The sequence below is a fragment of the Crocodylus porosus genome, unplaced genomic scaffold (genome assembly GCF_001723895.1).
Source record: "Crocodylus porosus isolate Cpor-Errol unplaced genomic scaffold, CroPor_comp1, whole genome shotgun sequence".
Classification (NCBI taxonomy): Eukaryota; Metazoa; Chordata; order Crocodylia; family Crocodylidae; genus Crocodylus; species Crocodylus porosus.
This window is the reverse complement of record NW_017728931.1, coordinates 36,100,689-36,121,258: the sequence shown is the minus strand read 5'-3', so window position 1 is coordinate 36,121,258 and position 20,570 is coordinate 36,100,689. Positions and strand designations below refer to the sequence as shown.

At 43.7% G+C, this 20,570-nt stretch overlaps 1 protein-coding gene across 1 annotated transcript in view; it reads right to left on the bottom strand.

Moving 5' to 3' along the window:
* The window catches only part of LOC109316473 (sodium- and chloride-dependent GABA transporter 2-like), a 48,026-nt gene that overhangs the window by 27,221 nt on the left and 235 nt on the right, over window positions 1-20,570 (bottom strand). The window contains exons 2-6 of the mRNA XM_019544590.1: window positions 19,006-19,290; window positions 12,579-12,713; window positions 8,352-8,492; window positions 7,749-7,833; window positions 4,914-5,046 (exon numbers count right to left, since the gene is read on the bottom strand). Of these exons, the coding sequence (XP_019400135.1) occupies window positions 4,914-5,046; window positions 7,749-7,833; window positions 8,352-8,492; window positions 12,579-12,713; window positions 19,006-19,213 (702 nt within the window). The 5' untranslated portion in view covers window positions 19,214-19,290. The remainder of the gene's footprint in view (window positions 1-4,913; window positions 5,047-7,748; window positions 7,834-8,351; window positions 8,493-12,578; window positions 12,714-19,005; window positions 19,291-20,570) is intronic.

Here is a 20,570-nt window from a genome sequence, read left to right as displayed (position 1 = left end):
TTCTCATTATCTAAATAAACCCATGAGATGCGTGCAGGTAACAGTAGCCCAACTTAATACATCCCTTCATAGTATAATATCACCAAAGAATTGGTTTGAGGTGAATCATACCTCGAAGGAAGGAATAATCATTACAGCTCTTTTTGGTGTAAAGAACCTACCTCTGCTGCCTGGAGGCTTTAAGACAGCAGTCCATTTACATCATGCTGTTCCATCTAAAACCCTGCAGTCTAAAATTTCCCTGAGCTTTTCTGGTCAGGCATATCAGGTAAACAAATAGATATAGGTGCTTCTCAATGTCAAGAGGGCAACATAGATCCATTCAATACTTACAGAAGCTCAGTTTGTGATTGTCAGTAGAAAAACAATGCCTACAAGTCCCATTCTGATAGGTGTGCCTATCAGTTTCTGATACTCTAGTTCCATTACAGTAAAGATGGAGTGAACAGGTTTGGAGAACTCAATGGTTTTCTGGCACCTAGACCAAATTAGAGGTGCATTAATGTTTGTTTTTATTCCTACTACACAATTTGCCTCTTGCAAAGCAAAATACTTCCAGTGGCCACCATCCTGTCTCACCTGTGCTGAAGCACCAGCATTCAACCATGGAGCAAGCAACTAGCCTATGTCTTATACTTGCTGCTTCACGTTGCAGGTGTTCCTAGGTAGAGAGCAACATGAAACAAAGGCATCTCATTTTCAGCAGGACAGAATGATATGGGTCTGTTAACAGAAGCATCCTGACGCTTAGACCCAGACAGGGTGGGGGTATCTAGCTGTTGCTTGATGCAACACTTCTTACTGTTCTCATGCTTGTCCCATGGATAATATGGATTTACTCAGACGTGTTTGGAATCTTTCACTTCAGTAAAATAGCTGCGTTGTTTGGAGGAATATTGACGGCCAAGATCAGAGTTAATACTTTCAGGGATTCCATGTTTGGCAAATATAACCTTCAATTTTGAGATTACTGTGGTACTTTGGGGATTATTCAGGCTAATTACTACAGGATTTGATAACAATGACACACTGTAGCCTGTGTTTCCACATAAACAAATTATGCCCAAGGGCTCCCATTGGTTTACTTGCATTTCACGTAGTGTTGCGCTGTGCTTTTCTTGCATTTCTCCATATACTTTTTAAGCCATAGTGAACGTCTTCCAAAAAGTTGCTTAACTTGTTGAAGTATATTAAGCCAAAAGAATGCACCAAGTGGCCTCTGGATTTTTTCACGTGTATGTGCTTAGTTAGGATTCACATTCACCTATTTTGTTGTAATGTGATGGCAACTGTTACATGGTAACTATTCATGATTTAATCTCTTCAGGACAAGGTTTTCCACTTTAAATGGTAACTGTTCCTTTACAGACAGGGAAGACATGCCATCCAAAAGCAAAAGTCCATCCTTACACAAGGACATGAAATAATCTTCCTAGTGTCTGCACATCCATGTTATGTATGTTATTTGTTCCAAATCATTCGTCTATTTAATCTTCCTTCTCAGTTGCCTCTAATTTCCATGATTTCCTGATTATGTGCCTGCATACTGATCCCAACATTGGTGTTGGCACAGATACCAATGTCCATAAAGGATGTATATTTTCCTGGGCAATATATAAGACCATTATCTTTCTGCAGCTGGAGAGTTTATCTTGTAATATGGACAGGGGTCCAACAAGTGGTTTCCTCCAAACTGGTCTAAGCAGTTGAGAGTTGGATTCAACTATAGTACTTTACATATGTTGTTGAAAGTGCTTGCATCCAAATCTAGTTTCATATAGCTTGCTTCCTCATTTGTACATGATATTTGTTATGGTGGCATGAAGGATTTTCATATATAACATAGCAGCCAAACTCCCTAGAGCATTGCTGCACCACCTCTGCTTGTAGAGTTAGTTCCTTGTTGGGATCAAGGTAAGTACTTTATTAATTTATTTTAGTAGGATTATCAATTATTTTTATTGCAACAGCAATGAAAAGCCTTGGGCAGGGACTGGATTCCAGTGAAAAGAGGGTTTCTTCCAGAAATAGCACTCAGTCTAAGAAAAAATCCTGTTTTCCATCTATAGAAGACTATATTTTGCTTTTGTAAGGTTAAGAGGCAGTTTCATGATCTGCCATAGTTGCTTTGCTGGCTACCGATTCGTTCTATCTGCAGTAAGGCAGGGTCTATACTGCTTTATACTGAAATGCAAATCATGCTTTTCTTGAAATCCAGATTCACACTTTTTTTCTGTGCATCACTTTAGGATATGACAGGGCAAAAATGTTTGCATTATATCCTCACTTGAAGTGAGGAATTACAAGAATGTTGTTCTTGATGCCTGCAGCTTAGGTGTCCTTCATACGTTCAGATTTCATCTCATACTCAAATAATGCCATAGGGGCAAGTAAAGAAACCCAGATCAGCAACATTTGCAGTCATTCATAATGAATTTTCCAAGAGAGTGTGTGTGATGCTCTGACCTTACACCCCACACAGAGAGTTTCAAACAGTAGCAGATGTTTATCACTCATTTAAGACAGGGCTTTTCTACATTTAGCGAGTTAACATGGTCTACTCTCCGTCACTTAATTATTAGACTATATTTACCATGCAATCTAATTCCTGCTGCAGATGACTACTGAATATAATTGATCTCTCATTCTATGTAAGGGACTGAAAAAGATTAAAACAAGCTTCTGATGAAAACAGTATAACTGCTTTACATTTATTTCTGTGTTTTGCCTAAATATCCGATTATGTATTCTCAGTTGGGCCTAAAAAAATAATACCACTTATATAAATTCCAGGTCTGGATACGATTCCAAAATGGTATAGCCCAAGGCTTCAAAAGTGCATAATTCAGACTTCATTACTGAAGTTTCACATCTGCTTTGTAGTTTGCATTTGCTTTATCTTTAGCCTTTTTGCTCAGTGGTGATTAGGGTCTATATTGAAACTGAAGGTCTGATTGTGGAGAAATGTGTCTTCTAATGTAAGCGAGCCAGACTTATGAACAGTATGAACATCTGGATCCAATGAGATATTATGAAATTGCTTGGCTCTGACACAATCTTTTTATTTCTTGAGCTTTATTAGCACTATCTTACTTACTTTAAACCTTGCAGGGATCAGAAAGATTGTATCACATGCTGATCAGAAGTGTCCATCATTTTCTTTGAATTCCATTCACATGCCTCTGCAAAGTGATTCCATCTGTGACAACCATCTGCAGAAAAAACGTCTGTACTAATGTCTCTTCCTTTCACTAGTTATGTGTACAACATCTGTCTTTAGATGTATGGTGCTGCTGCTGCTGCTTTTAGCATGAGTGATTTCTGTTCCCTCTGTCTCTCTTGACAATCAGTAACTCCAGAATAATGGCCAATCCTTCCCCAGCCAGATTTTCGCTAGTGTATCAGCACTAACATGTCTATTTCTAAGGAAGCTTTCTATTGACTAGTTTTCTCTCTAGATAAAAACTCTGCCAAGGTTTTCACTCTCACTGTTTCTTTTAGTTATCGTCTCATGGAATCTGTATCTAGTATAAACTAGGTTTGCTTCTGGCTTAGCATATTCATTAGTAAATTTGTTGTGCTTTAGTGTGTCAGCTAATAGTCCACGCACTCTCAAAGCCTTGCCTTCTTCCACCAAACCACAGCAGGAAGTAGCTCACCTGTTTTATGTCAGATTTTGCTTTGCAAAAACCAGAAAACATCAACTCTTCAAGTCACCTGATTTTTCTGTGAGGTTTGCCAGGTGCTCAGGCCATTCGGAGTATAGGAAAACCATTAACAGCCATGTAATAGTTTATGGCTTGTTTAAAGCGCACTTGCAAAACACATTTGGTTAATAAAACCTTTTTACTTCCATCTGCTCTTGCTGACTCCAAACAAAGCTGGCCAGGAGCACTCAAGAGGCATATCTTCAGGAGGGGATAGTAGAACCTAGCAAATGAGCTTAAATGAAAAGGACAGAAGCATGTTCTGCAAGAAAGATCCAGGAGACAAGGAAAGGATGAGATAGAGTCATAAAGACAAAGACAAAACAAGACAGCCACATAGCCCTTTTTCCCAAAGGGAAAGAGTAAGACAAAACAAAGCACTCAAGGAAACACAGCTCAGTTGACTATAACAATTTACTGACACCTCTATCACCACAGAGGAGAGTGCAAGGGGTTTGGCTGCTGAGATTATGCTGTGGCCCTTGTTATGAAATAGAGAAGTTAATCTTTCTTCACTCCCATTCTACCCATCTCCCTTCCTGTCCTGCCCACTACTTGACCACAGTAATTGCCACTTAAACCTTTTCTCTGATGATGCCAAGAGGTCCTATAAACACATGACTAAAACCTTGTCTTCTGTGGTGCAGGTAACATCTGCTTCCAATTTCTGTGGTCCTCTCCATCCTTTATTAAAGGACCTGGGATACAGATACCCCTGTCTGGGCTTTGGGAGTGCTTATACACGTTTGTCCTCTTTCAAAATCAGTTCTTGCAGGCACCACAAATCAGGCTGCTCCAAAACTGGAGCACTCATATAGAGATGCTCTTAGATGAAGGCGGGGAGGGTGTCTTGGAATGGGAAATGGAAGACACCTTGTATGCGAGGCACAAAGGGGCTCTAGACCTTTAAAGGCTCCTTTATCTAGCATCTGAGGGAAGGGGTGCCAAGATGTGTTGGTGTGATGGGATAGCTATCAGGGGAAACTGGGTCCTCTTTTGTGAGGCTGGAAGCCAGCAGGGAAGGTTCCATTTCTTGCAAGCCAGGCTCCAGGGTCTGGTGTGTGATGTCTTAATAGCTGAGCCTAAGTTCTTGAGCCAGCTCAAGAGAAGGTCACAAGTTCTCTTCAGACATAAGAGAACTGGGTGCAGAAATCACTGCAGCACCTCTGACTGATGGAGAGAACCAGGCCAAAGCCAGGTACTCACCTTGCCTGTGGACTTGACTCCCTTCCAGATGCAGAAGTAGCAAATGATCCACGCAAGCAGGAGGCAAAGTGCCAACTCCCAGCGCAGGCTCCCCATGTGCTCTATGCCATTGGAAATCTTTAACACTCTCCTCCTGGAGGGAAAGAAGGCACACAGATGCTGAGTCTTGCAGAGGTCAGTCACAAGATCTTCAGTGCCTAGGCCAATTCTCAACAATAACCATAAAATACCTTTGCAGTTTAGGGAGAAGCAAACCCTGATTCCACCCTGTGCACCTCAGGAGAGGCCAATAGACATTCCTCAGCTACCCAGCATAGAAGACAGTGGCCTGGTGGACCTGCAGAGGCCTTGAAATCAGAAGGCCTGCATTCTAGTTCCAGCTGACAATGACCTACTTAAGCCAAACGCTTACCACTGTTGGTCCTCCCTGCCTACCCTCCCTCCCACTCCCCACAACCAACACCCTGGCCCACCCTTTGCCTCACCTCTTTGGTGCAGGAACTTTTCCCTACTACCTGTATGCTGGTAGTCTATTGTAAGAGGTCTCTGAACTCAATTTGTGCCTACTTTAACCCAAATAATGAGTTCCCAAACCTTTTGAGGTGCCTTCAATGTTGGGAAAGGACATTTAAGTGTTCTACTGCAGGCTGCGGAGGGAGTTACAGGGATCCACAGAAGCAGAGTGTAATGCAGATTTATGTCTTTCAAGCAAACTGGTAGCCTTCCCCCTCCATACTCAATGCCTGCATTCCTGTGAGAGTGAGAACAGATCCTGCGACAGAGGCCACAGAGATCAGAGGAGCTGGGAGAACGGAAATGTCCAGTCCCATGTGTGGATGCCCCAGTAACACAGAACTGATTAAACACTGATTTTAACTTCAGCCTTTCAGCCACCAACCCCAGGAAGAATGAGCCAAGAAAAAACAGCATGGGACAGGAAACAATCGGAGCATAAACACAGGCCCAGAGAGGGCCAGGGAGCTGCAAGACTGTTTAGTGGAGAGGGAAGCATTAATAGGGGGAAAAAGTAGACTGGGTGCATTAACAGTTTGTAATGGGTTACAAGCACCCTCCACTCCAAAAAGATCCCATTGTGTTTGTAGGCAAGAATGTGTATATATGAATCATTTGGCTTGCTGCTGAATAGGAGTTGTCATCAGGGCCAGGTTAACGCACAGGCAAACTAGGCACATGCCTAGGCCCTGAGCTGCAGGGCATCCTGGTTCTTCCCTCCATGGTGATGGCACCAATCTGCCTCCCCATGTGCCTCCCTTCCCTTCCTTTCCCCTCTGCCAGCCTTGCTGCTGAAGCCATGGCTGGTTCCTAGTGGCAACTCCGAGCCCTGCTCTCCACGGGCGGCAGTGCCGGGGGGGGCGGGGGGGTCTCAACCTGCCTGGGACCCACAAGTTTGTTTGCCTAGGGCCTACTAAGGGATTAATCTGGCCCTGGCTCCCTCAGGTAGCTGTTCAACAATACAGAGCAAGATTATACCTTGATCTAAGACTGAAAGTGAGATTGAATATGTCCATCTAAATCTGCAAGGAAAACTCATGATGGCAGAAGGAAGTTTACCCCCACTGAAAGTTGGCCAAGACACTGCTAAATCATCCCTATTTCCCAAGGGGTGGTTGGACTCGTAAGTGATCACAAGCCAGTAGGCCTTTTTTTCTCTTAACTACTAAGAAAATCTGTATTTTTTACATAGGGCTAATTAACATGCATGAGCTACCCCAAGGGGTGGGGGCAGTGAAGATAAGAAATGGGATAAGCTACCACCATTTGGATTGATTTTGGTGAGTTTAGCTTAGGGTAAAACTAAAGTCTTTGTCTAAACTACATTTTCCCTTCAGGATAGCTCATGCTTACTACCTACCTTGAGGCAAAATATGCTGCTTGTTGTCAGCAGCACAGAAAGATCATATACAAAATTCACCATCTACCAGGGTATAATATCATATGCCAGCACTAACACAAAAAGGTACCTCCCTACTCTTCTCATTCAGCAGCATACCGTTTGTTAAAAGGCCTTTCATTCAAGAGACCTTAAGTTGAGTAAGTCCAACCTTGCAAAACAAACCCAGAAAAAGTGGTATGGATCACCTGTGCTATATCCCCATTACCAGCTCTGAAGTCAGTGTTACCATAGTCTGAGCATTTTTACACAGGCCTTGGATGCAGTTACCAAGGTCATCCACAGCAAAGCAGCTGGAAGCAAAGCAAATGACTATACATGGCAAAGTACCCTGAGGCTAATGTCACTCCATTGGTGCAACTACATCATCTCGGTGCAGTTCACATCAAGGATGATTTTGGCCCAATGTGTTTTAAAGAGATTTTGAACTGAAAGTGTAAAACAACCTCTCGTTCTGACATGGGAAGGAGGGATTGGTGGGGAGAGAAAAATAATCAGGTAAAGACCATTATAACAAAAAGGGGGAAGGAAAAATAGGTGAAAAAGAGAACAAACAAATAGAGCAAGCCCAAAAACACAGAAGGGAGAAAGGACAGCAAGAGTTAAGTCTGCACGGTGGCCTCATTGACATCAGTGAGATTTCATCCTTGTGAACAAACCTTGTTTCAAAACGCAAGAAATTCAAGATGCCTCAGTAAATCCAGAAGAAAACTATTATCCCCACTGTAATTACTCCAGATTAACAGCAGCATAATAAACATTTGTCCCCACTAGCTACCCTATATGTTGCACAGCCTGCGGGGTCGCTGCTTTGGTTCTGAAAGCCCTGGAATTTTTTCACTGGCAAGAAGTGCTATCACAGAGTGGATGGTCATTGTTGGTAACCCCCAGAGGGATCATGGAAACATAGGTTGTTCACTTACTCCCAGAATTCAATGACAGGGGAGGTGGCATTTTCAGTCGTCACATTTAGAGAAGAGTTTGTCTTCTGAAATTCCATGCAGTTCCCTGCAGGACAGGCCCAAGGAGAGAACATGTAAATGGATGCAACTGGAATACCAGAATCCCTAGGAAAATGGGTAGATCCCTCTTCCCCCCAAGCAAGATAAAACTCAATGACTCTGGAGTCCTCACTGATGCTCAGAAAGAAAGGTCCTTCTCCAGGGCACACCACTGCTAGGGAGAAGAGACCTATCACTGAATCATAAGAAAGTTATAAATTCCCCTTTTCCCTCCAAGGTATATAAATGTCCCATCACTCAGGTAGAGCACAAAAAAAGGCAAAGGACTGAATAAAACTAGAGTGAATACCTCCTCCATCCATAAGGGGAAGTCTCATCTTTACAGGTGGGATCCATTGCTGGAACAGCAAGGGAAAGTCTGTGTGACATCATTGTTTAATAGCCATCCTTGCAAGGGAGGAACTAATTTCTCAGGTTGGATGGTATTTGCTAGCAACAGATTTTTCCCAGAGAGCTGATGGTAGCCAGGGGGGAAATGAGACAGAGGAGGAAATCCAGAGTTACCTGTGTTCCATTCATGGTCACAGCTGCCCCAGGGAAGATCTATGGTGAATGAACTGAAGAGATAAAATAAAGCCCAGGCCAGGACAATAATGTAATAGAAGTTCAAGAGTACGACGATCACCTGGGAGGCATAACCAATTCCTGCAGAAAGAAGGTCCTGTGTATTGATAAACAAGTAGATGAATGTGACCTGGCCAGGCCTCATGGCCAGAGCATTGCACTGTCCTGTTTTTTGCTGCTTGCTCTGCAAATTGCATACTGCTCCTATTTTCTTTCCATTGCCCACCTCCTCCTAATTTTCATCCTTTATTTTGAAGTGTCCATGGCATGCTCTATACACTGGCATGGCAATCAATCCTTCCATTACCCTCTTCCCAGTGTAATCCAGAATGCCTCCCCCCTGTTTTGTCTGATCATGGCATTTGTGGGGGAAAAGAGGGGCTCTCATCTTGTAAGATGGAAACTTTATAGAAGTTTCTTGTAGGCATCAGGGTTTTACAACCACTCCTGCCTTCCTACCAGTGCCAGATTTAGGCTTAAGATAGTTAAACTACATCTTAAGGCCTCAGTGCGAGGGGCCTCTAAATAAGAAAAGAAAAACCTGGACATTTTCATTCAAATATGACAAAAATATTCATATATAGCTCCACAGTTATTATTCATATTGAGCTCATAAATTTGTGCAGAAATAACAATCATTCATCTTAAAATATCATGAAAATCCATTTGCGTGGATTTCATGGATTGTTTTTATCATATGGGGCCTCTTAAGCTGGATATTGTTTAGGGCCTCAGCATGTCAATCTGGCACTGCTTCCCACATAGCAGAACAGCAAGGGAAATCCTAACTAGCCTCCAGTCAGATAGGTGAGAGGGCTCCACCATGGAAATGGTGGACAGCCACTGATCTGAGCCTGCTAAAAGACTAACAAGTACAGGAGAGGAAAGAAAGAACTACACTTCCATGAGCACTTGAAACAAACATGTGCCAGCAAATTGCCTTGGAGAAAAGCCAAGTCTATGGATTACATGCAAAAAATTAGAATTCTATGGATTATGAACTCTTATGGATTATGATGTAAAACTCTATGGACATGACGTCTATGGATTAACATTCAAAATTCCACTGGATGTCAATGGCTCTGTAGGCACAGGGGCTTTCTTTTTATGAGGATCTCCTGCATGTTCAACCCAAACACAGCTGCTGGGACTGCCATGCGACACACGGTAGGTGTGTGCAAAGCTGGCCCTATTTGATTCGGATTTGGATTTGGATTCAGCCTGAATCAGGGACAGTGATTCAATTAGTTGATTCAGATCGCTGTCCCTGATTCGATTAGGCCGAATCCGAATCTGAAGGTTTGATGCTGATTCAGAGAATCAGCGATTAGACATAGACACAACTTTAAAAGTTTTTTCTATATACCTTGAGGTACCAGCACAGCTTGTGAATGCTGTGATGCTGGGGTGCATGGAGTGCCCCACAGGAGGGCAAGGACCCTCCACATGCTCGGCGGCAAACCCAGAAGCAGACTGGAAATACTTCTGGTCCACTTCCAGGACCCCCTCCCCCCTGGTCACTGACTCAAGAGGCATCAGACACCCATGTTAGGGAATGATGTAGGAGCTTCTCTGTCTGCAAATATACTCTTAGATTCTTTACTTTGAGCCCCCACCCGGCTTAGTGATCAGCCACAGTGGGACCCCCAGGTGCCCCCTGCCAGACCCAGGAGGCATGAGTCACCAAGCCAGGGGAGCGTGAGGGTGGGGGAGGCCCCCGTGCACCTCCCAGCGTACCCAGAGGTGGACCAGAAGCACTTCCAGGTCTGCTGCTGAGTATGCTGGGGAGCCCCCCGCACTCCTGTGGGACACTTCATGCACCCCAGCATCGCAGCATTCATGAGCCGCCTGCTACCTAGAGCTATGTAGAAGAAAAACGTTTAAAGCTGCATCTATGTTCAAATTGCCAAATCTTTCCATATCTCTCTGAATCAATTTGGAGGGTTCTGATTCGATTCAGAGAGATTAAAGGGTTCTCTGATTCAATTCAGATTTGGAGATTTGGCCACGGATTCGGCAGAGATTCAGCCCAATTTGAATCAGGGACCAAAGCTTTGCTCAGCCCTAACACACAGTGTGCTTCAAGCTATTTCACTCAGAACTCACATTAGGGAACAGGGCAATGCGTAGAGGGTACACGGGGGTGCACGTGCATCCCCCCACAAAAGTGCCGGTGCACCCCCTGTCAGGCCACACTCTGTTTAGCCAGCGGGACCATGCCACTTCTGGAAGCAGCGCAGCTGCTTTTACGGAGAGTGAGATCGGCCACGGGGGACCCCCCCCGGTCGCCGACTCAAGAGGCATCAGACACCCATGTTAGGGAATGATGTAGGAGCTTCTCTGTCTGCAAATATCTCCCAGCAAAATTCTCACCAGTGATCTCTCAGAACAAGAGAACATCCTACATAGACTGCTCTGAGCTACTCTAGTACCAGTGTGTGCTGGGAAGACCACTGCCTATTTGCTGGCAAAAGGGTTCTGCAGGCAACTTGCTAGTGCACCTGGAGAGAGGAGTAGTTATCTGGTACGAGAGGATCCGTAGGTGAACTGCGCAATCCTGAGGAAGAAACCCTAGGAACAGCCACGCCTAGGGAAAGGTGTGAACCAATCTTTGTGTTATTTTATCACTGATATGTTTAATAAAGCCAAGCCCTAGGAAGGGCTGCGAGCTTGAACTTTGCACAGCTATGTGGATTGTTTTGACACAACTGGTTGGAGAGTCACCTGCTCACCTAACGAAACAGAAATTTATACCACTAGTAGTTCAGGCCCACCAGGTGACCCATGTACTCTGACAGTCTGAGCGAGTGCTGCAGCTAACTTCCCCTGCCTTTTACACTGCCCGGCATCACTGTCTGAACATTGCCCTTTCATGTATGCTGGAATATGAAGGTTAATTCATGAATTTTAAATATGAAAGTAAGTAGCATCTCTTCCAACATTCAGTTCAAAATTAAGCAGGATTGCTCTGCAATAAAACTTTACTTTTCAATATTCTGGACTTTATTAGTAGTACTATTATTGATAATAATAATGATAATAATTGAAGTGATTGAAACTTTTTGTAGCTGGGAAGAAATCATGGGTTTGGAACTGAGGCATGAACACAACACGGGAAGATTACAATAAAAAGATCCTAATTGGGTTTCAAAGTTAACAACTCTTTGGGAAGAATGCAGTAGGTGACACCACTTGGAGCTAAGGTTTCAGGCTTTCTGCAAACTCAGATGATGATGTAGTCACCAGTTTAAATGAGAGCTCGTACATTTTAGATTCTTTGCAAAAATCAAGGTTAGACATGTATTATTTAAATACAAGTATTTAAATACAATTCTAACTGTGGAAAATTTCATGGCCAGATATCACACCCAGTGCAGAAGTTGAAGAAAAGCCAGTGACATGATTTGATAAGAGGGAATGAGCATGACCAAAGTAGTGGGAAAGGCAGGAGAGTTTTTCAGCACCATTGTGGTTAAATAGTGGAGCTGTGAGGCAGGAGTGCAGGAGACTATTATTAGATCCTTTACTTTCAATAGAGTTGGCAAACTGGTCAAGCGACCGGTCAAATATTGTCAATTGCATACTTTTTGACCAGTCAAAGAAAACAGCAGTTTTACCAATCCCCCCCCCCAAAAAAAAACAAACCAATTAACAAAAGAACCCTACACTTTTTGTCGTTTTCTTGGCAGAAATATGATTTTTTAAAATTATTTTTTGACACATTTCTTAATGAAAAGTGTGGGCTTTTTCTGTGTATTATTTAGACCTGCTGGCATTTTTTTTTTTTTTTTTTTTTTTTTTTACAATTTTTGGCCAATATTTGACCAGTCAATTGACCAAACTATATTTGACTGATCAAATACCCAACCTTAACTTTGAAGCACCATGTGTGGGTGTTGTGAGAGGCATCAGGATTCCCAATGAGAAGCATAAGTAACTGATTTGAAAGGACAAACACAAATTCCAGCCCCATGGCATCACCAAAACCACTTTCAAACAATTTTTCACAAAACAAGATATGCTTATAGTGAGGAGGGTTTTACCTGGGCCACTTTTAAGAGGGAAAGAGCAGGTGACATTGCAGACTCAGTACCTGATTCCTGCACTGATGTCCCTCTCCTCCCTCCCTCCCTCAGCCAAAAGGTCTGCTTTCCAAGGGCTACTTACCTTCAAAGAGAGGGCAAAGCCTCCGCCATGCTGTGACCCCACCCTGGCTGGTATACTGCCCTAGTGCTGTCTCCAGGAAAAACACTGGAATCCCACAGGTGAAGAGGAAGATGAGGTAGGGGATGAAGAAGGCACCTGGCAGGTTCAGGCATTGTACATAGGAAAGAAAATCATGTTAGACTAGTGACTGTTTTAGGCTTAGGACTGAATAATCTCCCTGAGAAGGGGAAGAGGTCCCGAGGAAGAACCTGATGGCAGCATGGACCTCAAAAAACAGTGTGGGACAAAATGGTACAGATGCCAGGGGTCTAAGAAGACAGGCCATGGAAACCCTGGCAGCAATAATCAGCTGCTGCTGGCACAGTTTTAACCAGAGTCTGAATAGTGATGAGTCTCATGATAATCAGGGTTTTTCTTAAAAGCTCCAGCTTCTGGAGCCCAGTGGTTATATAAGAATCTCAGCATTACATTTTATCAAGAAAGAACAATAAGCTTCTAGCTACTGTTGCTACAGAAGAAAGCTAACAAGTATGAAACCTAAGTGTTTCAAATTAAATTAAAAGGAACACTCAATTTCTGGCAAAAAAACCCACATGATTTTTAAGCAACTTATTTTTTTCCTTGAAAGTCAAATCCAAATTTTTACTGCCTTTATCACTATTAAAATATTAGCATCTATAATCATTTCAGCCTGATCCTATTCACTCCATTTAAGTTTAAGTTTTTCTTCAGTTTACCACCTATCTTTTAAAAGGCAGGAACAAAAGTAGGATAATAGAAGTAGGGAAAGGCATTTTACTAACATTGGCAGCCCAGCCTGCTCCTGCTCCTGCTTTAGTGATGGCAAAACTAACTGCAATGGGGGTGAAATAGGACTGAAACATGTTTGAGAAGCCATGGGTCAAACCTATGATAAATCCATGCTAAGGTAATATTTACAACTGGGTCTTGCATGACTGAACTTAAGGAAAAGGTCCAAGAACTATCCCATCTCCAGTCCTGTCCTTCCCACCCACAACTTTATGAGTGCAGAATCAATTAATATTTGAAAAATAGAAGGAAATGTAACTACTAAGTTTCCCACATTAAGATAAGCTTAGCCATATTGCACAGTCCAATGCATGATAAGGAATGCAGACTTTCCTCTTTCTTTCTCTCTCTCTTTTTTCTTTTTTTAGATGCATGAGCCATAACCTATCATAGTGCCTCCTTATAAACCAGTCCTGAATCTAATATACAAAGTTCAAATAAGTTGGAGAACAGTGCACTGGTAAATGGAAGAGTATTGGGGAAGCAGCTTCTGAGGGGCTGGCACAACCCAAAAAGATAACTTTATGGGCCGGAAAACTAATTTTCCTAGTCTAGTTCTGCCTTTGTCAGCAAGACTCCACCTGACTGTAAGAAGGTAGGTAGTAATGCGTTAGGATATCAGCATTAGTGTAGAAGAAAACTGGGAACACAAGATAAAACATTAAGAAGCTTAACTCAACTGCATGAACAGGGGAAAGAGAAGGGAAATATTTCTGGCTTTTCCAGAGCTTCTCCTACCCAGGTCTGAGCAGGATGACACCCTGAGCTTGAGACAGAAGCAGTACATCTTTTGAATAAATATTCACTGGGGACAGATTTTGTTACCTAGCAACTATGTGGGGAGTGATTAAAATCTTGTCTGCACATAGCGGATCTTTGTTGGTAAGGGGTACAGAGTAGTTCTACTAATACAGCCTTCCCTAGGATAGATCGAGTTACATCAACATATGGGAAGTATCTTATTTGTGTATAGAAAGAGGAATCACCCATACTGGAATAAGCTTTGTCAACATAAACGCCTTTATATGCAAGCTACCAAATTGATCTAAAGAGACCTCCGAACTAACAAGAATACCCATCTGGCCTGGGGCTTTCTCTGCTTGTAGACTGAGCTGAATGCCATCCTCTTCTTCAGGATCCCTCTGGGCATTTCTAGTTCTATCATTAGTAAAAATGGTTCCTAAACAAACCCAAGGGTTTCCTCTCTTGGCACCCTGTTCTCAGACTTCTTCTGGGACACAAATTGTGAAGGAACTGAAAATGACTTCACATACACACACGCATGCATATACACACACGAGTGCCAACTGTCATTTCCTAAGGCAAGCTCACCTCCACCCCAGCTGCACTTGAAGATGCTTATTACTTCTTAGCTCGAGACTTTCTGTGAAGTCAAGGACCTGTCAGAATTTGTCCTTCATTACTACAAGAGAGCACGGAGGCAGAAAGGCATTTTGGAGTCATTATTGACTCCAAGATGAACATGGGTCAACAATGCGAGGTCACAGTTGGCAGGTCTAACCGCACCTTGTCGTGCATCCACAGGTGCATCTCAAGTAGAGCCAGGGAGGTGATCCTCCCCCTCTATGCGACGCTGGTCAGGCCACAGCTGGAGTACTGCATCCAGTTCTGTGCACCCCACTTCAGGAGGGATGTGGACAACATTGAAAGGGTCCAGAGGAGGGCCACCCGCATGATCCGGGGACAACAGGGCAGACCCTACAATGAGAGACTGCGGGACCTGAACCTGTTCAGCCTTCACAAGAGGAGGCTGAGGGGGGACCTGGTGACTGTCTATAAACTCACTGGGGGGGACCAGAAGGGTTTGGGGGAGACACTGTTTCCCCTAGCGCCCCCTGGCATGACAAGGAACAATGGACACAAGTTATTAGAGAGTAGGTTTAGATTAGACATCCGCAAGAACTGCTTCACAGTCAGGGCGGCTAGGAGCTGGAACCAAATTCCTAGGGAAGTGGTGCTGGCTCCTACCCTGGGGATCTTTAAGAAGAAGCTTGATGCCCACCTGGCTGGACTCATTTGAGTCCAGTTTTTTTTCTTTTTTCTCCCGCCCAGGCGGGGGGTCGGACTTGAAGATCTACAAGGTCCCTTCCGACCCTACTTCCATGATTCTATGATTGTAAACCCAAAACATGAGGATAGGAGGCTAGGTCATTATGCACACAGCTATCTGGACCCCACTCCTATTGCTCCCCATCTCCTTTTCAAGCAAAGCCAAATACTACACTTTAGTATTTTCCCAACCTAGGTACAGTGGTATGTGCACACCTGACCTGCCACCAGCCTTCATTATATTATTTTGTCTTGGAACACTAGTGGATACTTCATACTTTGAAAGGGTTTAAATGTGAGGGTACACTTAGTAACCTGATAGCACATGATGTGTACTATATAAACATGTATGTAAGAGGTGCCAGAAAGTTGAGCACTAAACCTTTATGGGCCCTTTACTGGGTTCTTAGAAATATACTGAATAGCAAAGGAGGAGGACTCTGTGCTACAGCAGCCCCAGCAGAATCTTAGCTTCACTTTGGCCCAGCTTTTACCAAACTTCACAAAGGCAAGCCTCCTGCCTGCACAGAAAAAAAAAGCTGTTGCAAACCTCAGTATAGAATAATGGTTCAGACTAACTAAGTACTAGGTTTACCGCATGAGTATCCCTACAGTAGGAGGAGGGGGCATTGCCTCCACAGACTCACTCAAAAAAAAGAGAGTGGCATAACATTGTTGGGCCACAACTACATTTCACAACTCTTTGCACCTTAGGCCCCATCCATACTACAACTGTAAGGGAAACCAGTTATGACACACCCGTGCCCTGAGCCAAGTTACAACATGGTTCCATTTTGTAATATGAAGCAGGGACCCTTAACTGTGGCTCCAAAGCACGCCAAGTCTTAGCTCATTTTCCCAGTTTGAATCTCCTTTCATCCTGCCTCAGGGCCAAATGTTAAAGTCCTTACTGAGTTTTTGCCTATTGATGTCAGTAGGCATCTGACCCAAATAAGAACTCCCTTGTCCATCCCTGTAATTCTAACCTCTCTGTGTGTCCTGACAAATAAGAGTCTGAGAACAAGAACAGCGGGCAGTGTGTATGTGGGTATGACACAGTGGGAGGTGTGCGCACACACGCAGGGGCTTCCTAGTATTTCTCAATCAGTGAGGCCAACTTCCTTAGGGCAAGCTTGACCCCATCCAGAGGAAAGAAACTAATCTCAGCACATGTGATAAAGAAGGATTTTTTCCCCCCAACCTCCATATACAGCCTGAATCATCAACTAAACTCTAAACATTGAAGACTATTGTTTGCTGCATAGAAATGACTCAAAACAAAGGAAAAAGAACAAGCCGCCCTAATTCACACACTTCAAATACATTTCTCGGAAGGCCCCAACTTCATTCACATTCTCTTCCTCTCTTCTTTCCAGAAAGACTTTCTGAAAACCACCTCTTGGCTCTGCTAGCCAAGGTCACGTGAAACATCCTTTTCCTAGCTTTCAGGAGAGATGGTTAGAAATACCAGGTGCCAAACGCATCATGGGCTGGGGATGTTCAACTTTGTGTTGTTTTGGTCCTAGATCCTCCCTAGCCATGTTCAAGTCAGGGAGGTCCATCTCTCTCTCTCTTTTTTTTTTTTTTTTTTTTTTACCCTCAACTGTGTGACCAAACCAATTTCCTCTGCAGTCTCCCAAGTGTGCCCCATTACCTAGAGGTCACCCCTTTCTCATAGGACTCCAGCACTTGAAAAACAGCCTTGCACTGAGCTCACTAAAACATCCAAGCAGCAGCTGAGGCAGGAAGGTGCTGCTCTGCTGCTCCCTTTTCAGCATGGGCAGTTCCCACTTTGCCCCTGGATCTCTCCTGGGGCTATGTAGGGAGTCCACAGGAACTGCACAACAAATGAAAGCAGAAACCAGGCAACTAGCAGCCAAGAAACTTTCCAAATTAAAACAAGAAACATTCTCCTTTCTAATCCCCTTTCAACAACAAATTCCCCACCACCAGGTAAAAAGAAGCACGTACTAAAACAAGAGCCAGTGTAAAAGTAGCTAACTGGCTAATCCTCTTTACTATGCCGATAAGATGGGAAAGTGGTTTAATTAGCCCCATGGGACTGCTCCAAGTTAAACCCAGGAGACTTCAGTGCAGGGTCCCACCGCATACTTTCTTTGCCACTTGACAACTGGGTGCTATTTTCCCACTCTCCTGAACTTACAGAGTCTGACGAGCAATAAATCATCAGTCCCAAATAGGCAGAGTATTTCCTGTTCCACTCTCTGGCAAAAATGCTCCACAGAAAACAGAGAAAGGTCTTTAACCTTGAGACAGGACATAGGGATTTCAATTTTCACTTAAGAAAAAATTGTTTTAAAAAGACGCACACAAGCCCGAAACAACAGTCCACCCGCACACAACCTAATGTACTGGGGAATTCGCTGCAAAGATGATGCATAGAAATACTACTGCTGAGTTGCACCCACTCTCACTCCTTCATCTAGCTGTTAATGTTAATAGTAACCATATTGCACCTGTGTGCTCTGTTTTACAAATCACAATGAAGGCTCTCAGTCTCTCCTTCCCATGTGCAAATGCACAATCCACCTCACCCCTACATACCCCTACACTGAGTCAAGACACCTGCTTTCTCTCACCAGCACATATGGATAGTTGTGCAAGGAGATTGACAAAGGAATAGAAGTGATATTGGATTTCTAATATTGGATTTCTTGGCAGAAGCAGGAGGAGACTCTGAACATCATTTCAGCTCTTTCGTATCATATATCTGGGCTTAATGACACTACAGTCTCTAGATGTACTGGCACATCCAGGGCTCTTCTGCAGACGGTGCTCCACATGCATGAGTATGCTTTCTCCAGCTATGCACGACAAAGACACAGCTAATGTGACACACAAGCTAGCTGTGAACCTGGCACAGCTGGGAAATTGGCTCCCATGTGGACATTTGTTTACTTAATTTGCATTCTTATGGTGCTTCCCTTAAAAAGATTTACCACTGACAAATGACAGGAGCAATCCATAATGAACATGTGACCGTCATCCCTTGGAAGCATTTGTGTGAGCCCAGTGGGCATGCTAAATACCCTCCAGGAAGTGTTCAGCACCAAGAGGATTTAGTCTAGTAAGACCTCCTGGGAAACATGCAGACGTGCCAGGCAGCTTCAGGAAACTGCCTTCTTAGGTGACAGCCACTGGTAAATGGGCCTTTGGGGCATGTACAACCAGACCTAGAAACCACTCCAGTAAAAGGGCCCTTGATACACAAGCAGGGTTTGGTTTCATTTTTTTTTGCAAATCAGATCTCAAGGTGAGGATCAGCTCAACAGAGAGACTCGCAGAGCCACAAGAGTATCTGGTACTCCAGGAAATACACTTCTTGGGGCATGTGAGATGCCTCCTGGAATCAGGCCTTGGTGTAAACTGTATTCATTTACTCCTCAGGTTCAAATTAGCACTGGGTACAGCTGGAAATAAATCTCTCAAGTGCAGGTGGTGGCTTTAGACCCGTAAGAAACAGTGGAGGTATGACAATGGCTAGAGAGTACCTAATGTTAGCGGCTAAAGCCAGGGCTGCACTTACCTCCACCATTCTTGTAGCAGAGGTAAGGGAACCTCCAGACATTCCCCAGACCAATGATCTCTCCAGCCACAGACAGCACGTATTCCAGCTTGTTGTTCCACTGGCCTCGTTCCAGCGTTCGATTCTCCTCTTCTTCCTTCTTTTCCATGTTTCGATGAACAGGTATTGTCTCTCCATTGCTAACTGCACCAGGGACTCTGTAATCCATCCCACCTTCAAAGGAGTGCTGCTGTTTTTTGTCACGGTGTTTATATAATATTTCACGTAACAGGTTAGCAGTTCAGGCTACAGCAGTGGAGAGAAGTAGATTCGCGTGCACACGTACATAGCCAGGTACTCCTCTCCCATTCCTTATAGTTCCTACACACTAAGAACATCCATCTACTTAGTCTCAATGGTGTGCTTTGGATTGAAGGGAAACCATCACACTTAATTTCCCTTTTAAAACGACTCACTTTGGAACATTGCAATTTCTGAAGGAACATCCTTTAAATATTAGATTCCTTCAAAGTTCATATTAGGCCAGGGGCCATTAAAGATGGAGGCTCCATTGGGCACCATACAAACAATTTTTTTTAATTTCTTCCGAATATGTTTAAAAAATATTTAAGGGCTTTTTCAGCTCCTTGGTTGCTATTTACAAGGCTCCTCTCAGCTAGGTAGAAACTAACTGGATTGACTATGCAAGGGAAGGAATTATACAAGCCAACTGAAACTAGGGACAGGGAAGGTTTTCCTTTCAGTCACAATCGTACTGGTGTTATTGATAAATATAGGAGGTACAGAATTTTCAGGCAGAAACGGGATCAGTCCCGTTGACATGGTCCCTTTAAAAGAATAAGAACAAATCAGTACAGCAACCTTTCCATGGGAAGATGCAGCAGGTCTCCTCTGAGGCAGGCTCCTGGCATTCACCTTGTCAAAACAGTTGCCCCCATCTCTGCAGGCATTCCCTATACTGACTCCCCTTAGCAAAGGCTGGGACAGCAGTCCCCGTAGATCCTAGCAGAGCCAATCCCCCTATGTTATTGTATCAAGTAGCTTCTGCTAGCAAAAGGGAAGATATAAAATAACTATGAGCCTCCCTATTTGCTCAGCATCCTCAAAAGTTTCCTAGAGAGAGTCTCTTCTTGATGGGGAGAATGACTGAATTAAGCAACAGCTAGTGTTTCCAAATACTGCAGGGTGCAATGGGCTGGAGTGCAGACAGACCACACTGGTTCTGCTGCAAGGTGGAAGGTTTGTGTGATATTTGTACCAGCTCATTCCCAAGAAGGGGCAAAAATCTAGCCTGCCATTTCTGCAGAAACGGGTGACAGTCGTAGTTTCTTTATGTACTGTACATAAAAAGCCAGGATTACTGAGAATCCCTTGGGTAAGGGAGGGCATATTCCTGCACATGACATCTGCCATTGGCCATCCATCTTACTTGTAACCTGCTGAGGCAGCGCCTCAAATCCCCGTCTAATCCTGTCATTCATTCACATGTGCAGCTCTCCCCAAGAGCAGAAAAATGCACTGGTGACAAAAAAGACTCCCCAAAACAATGGGAAGAGAGTGGGTTC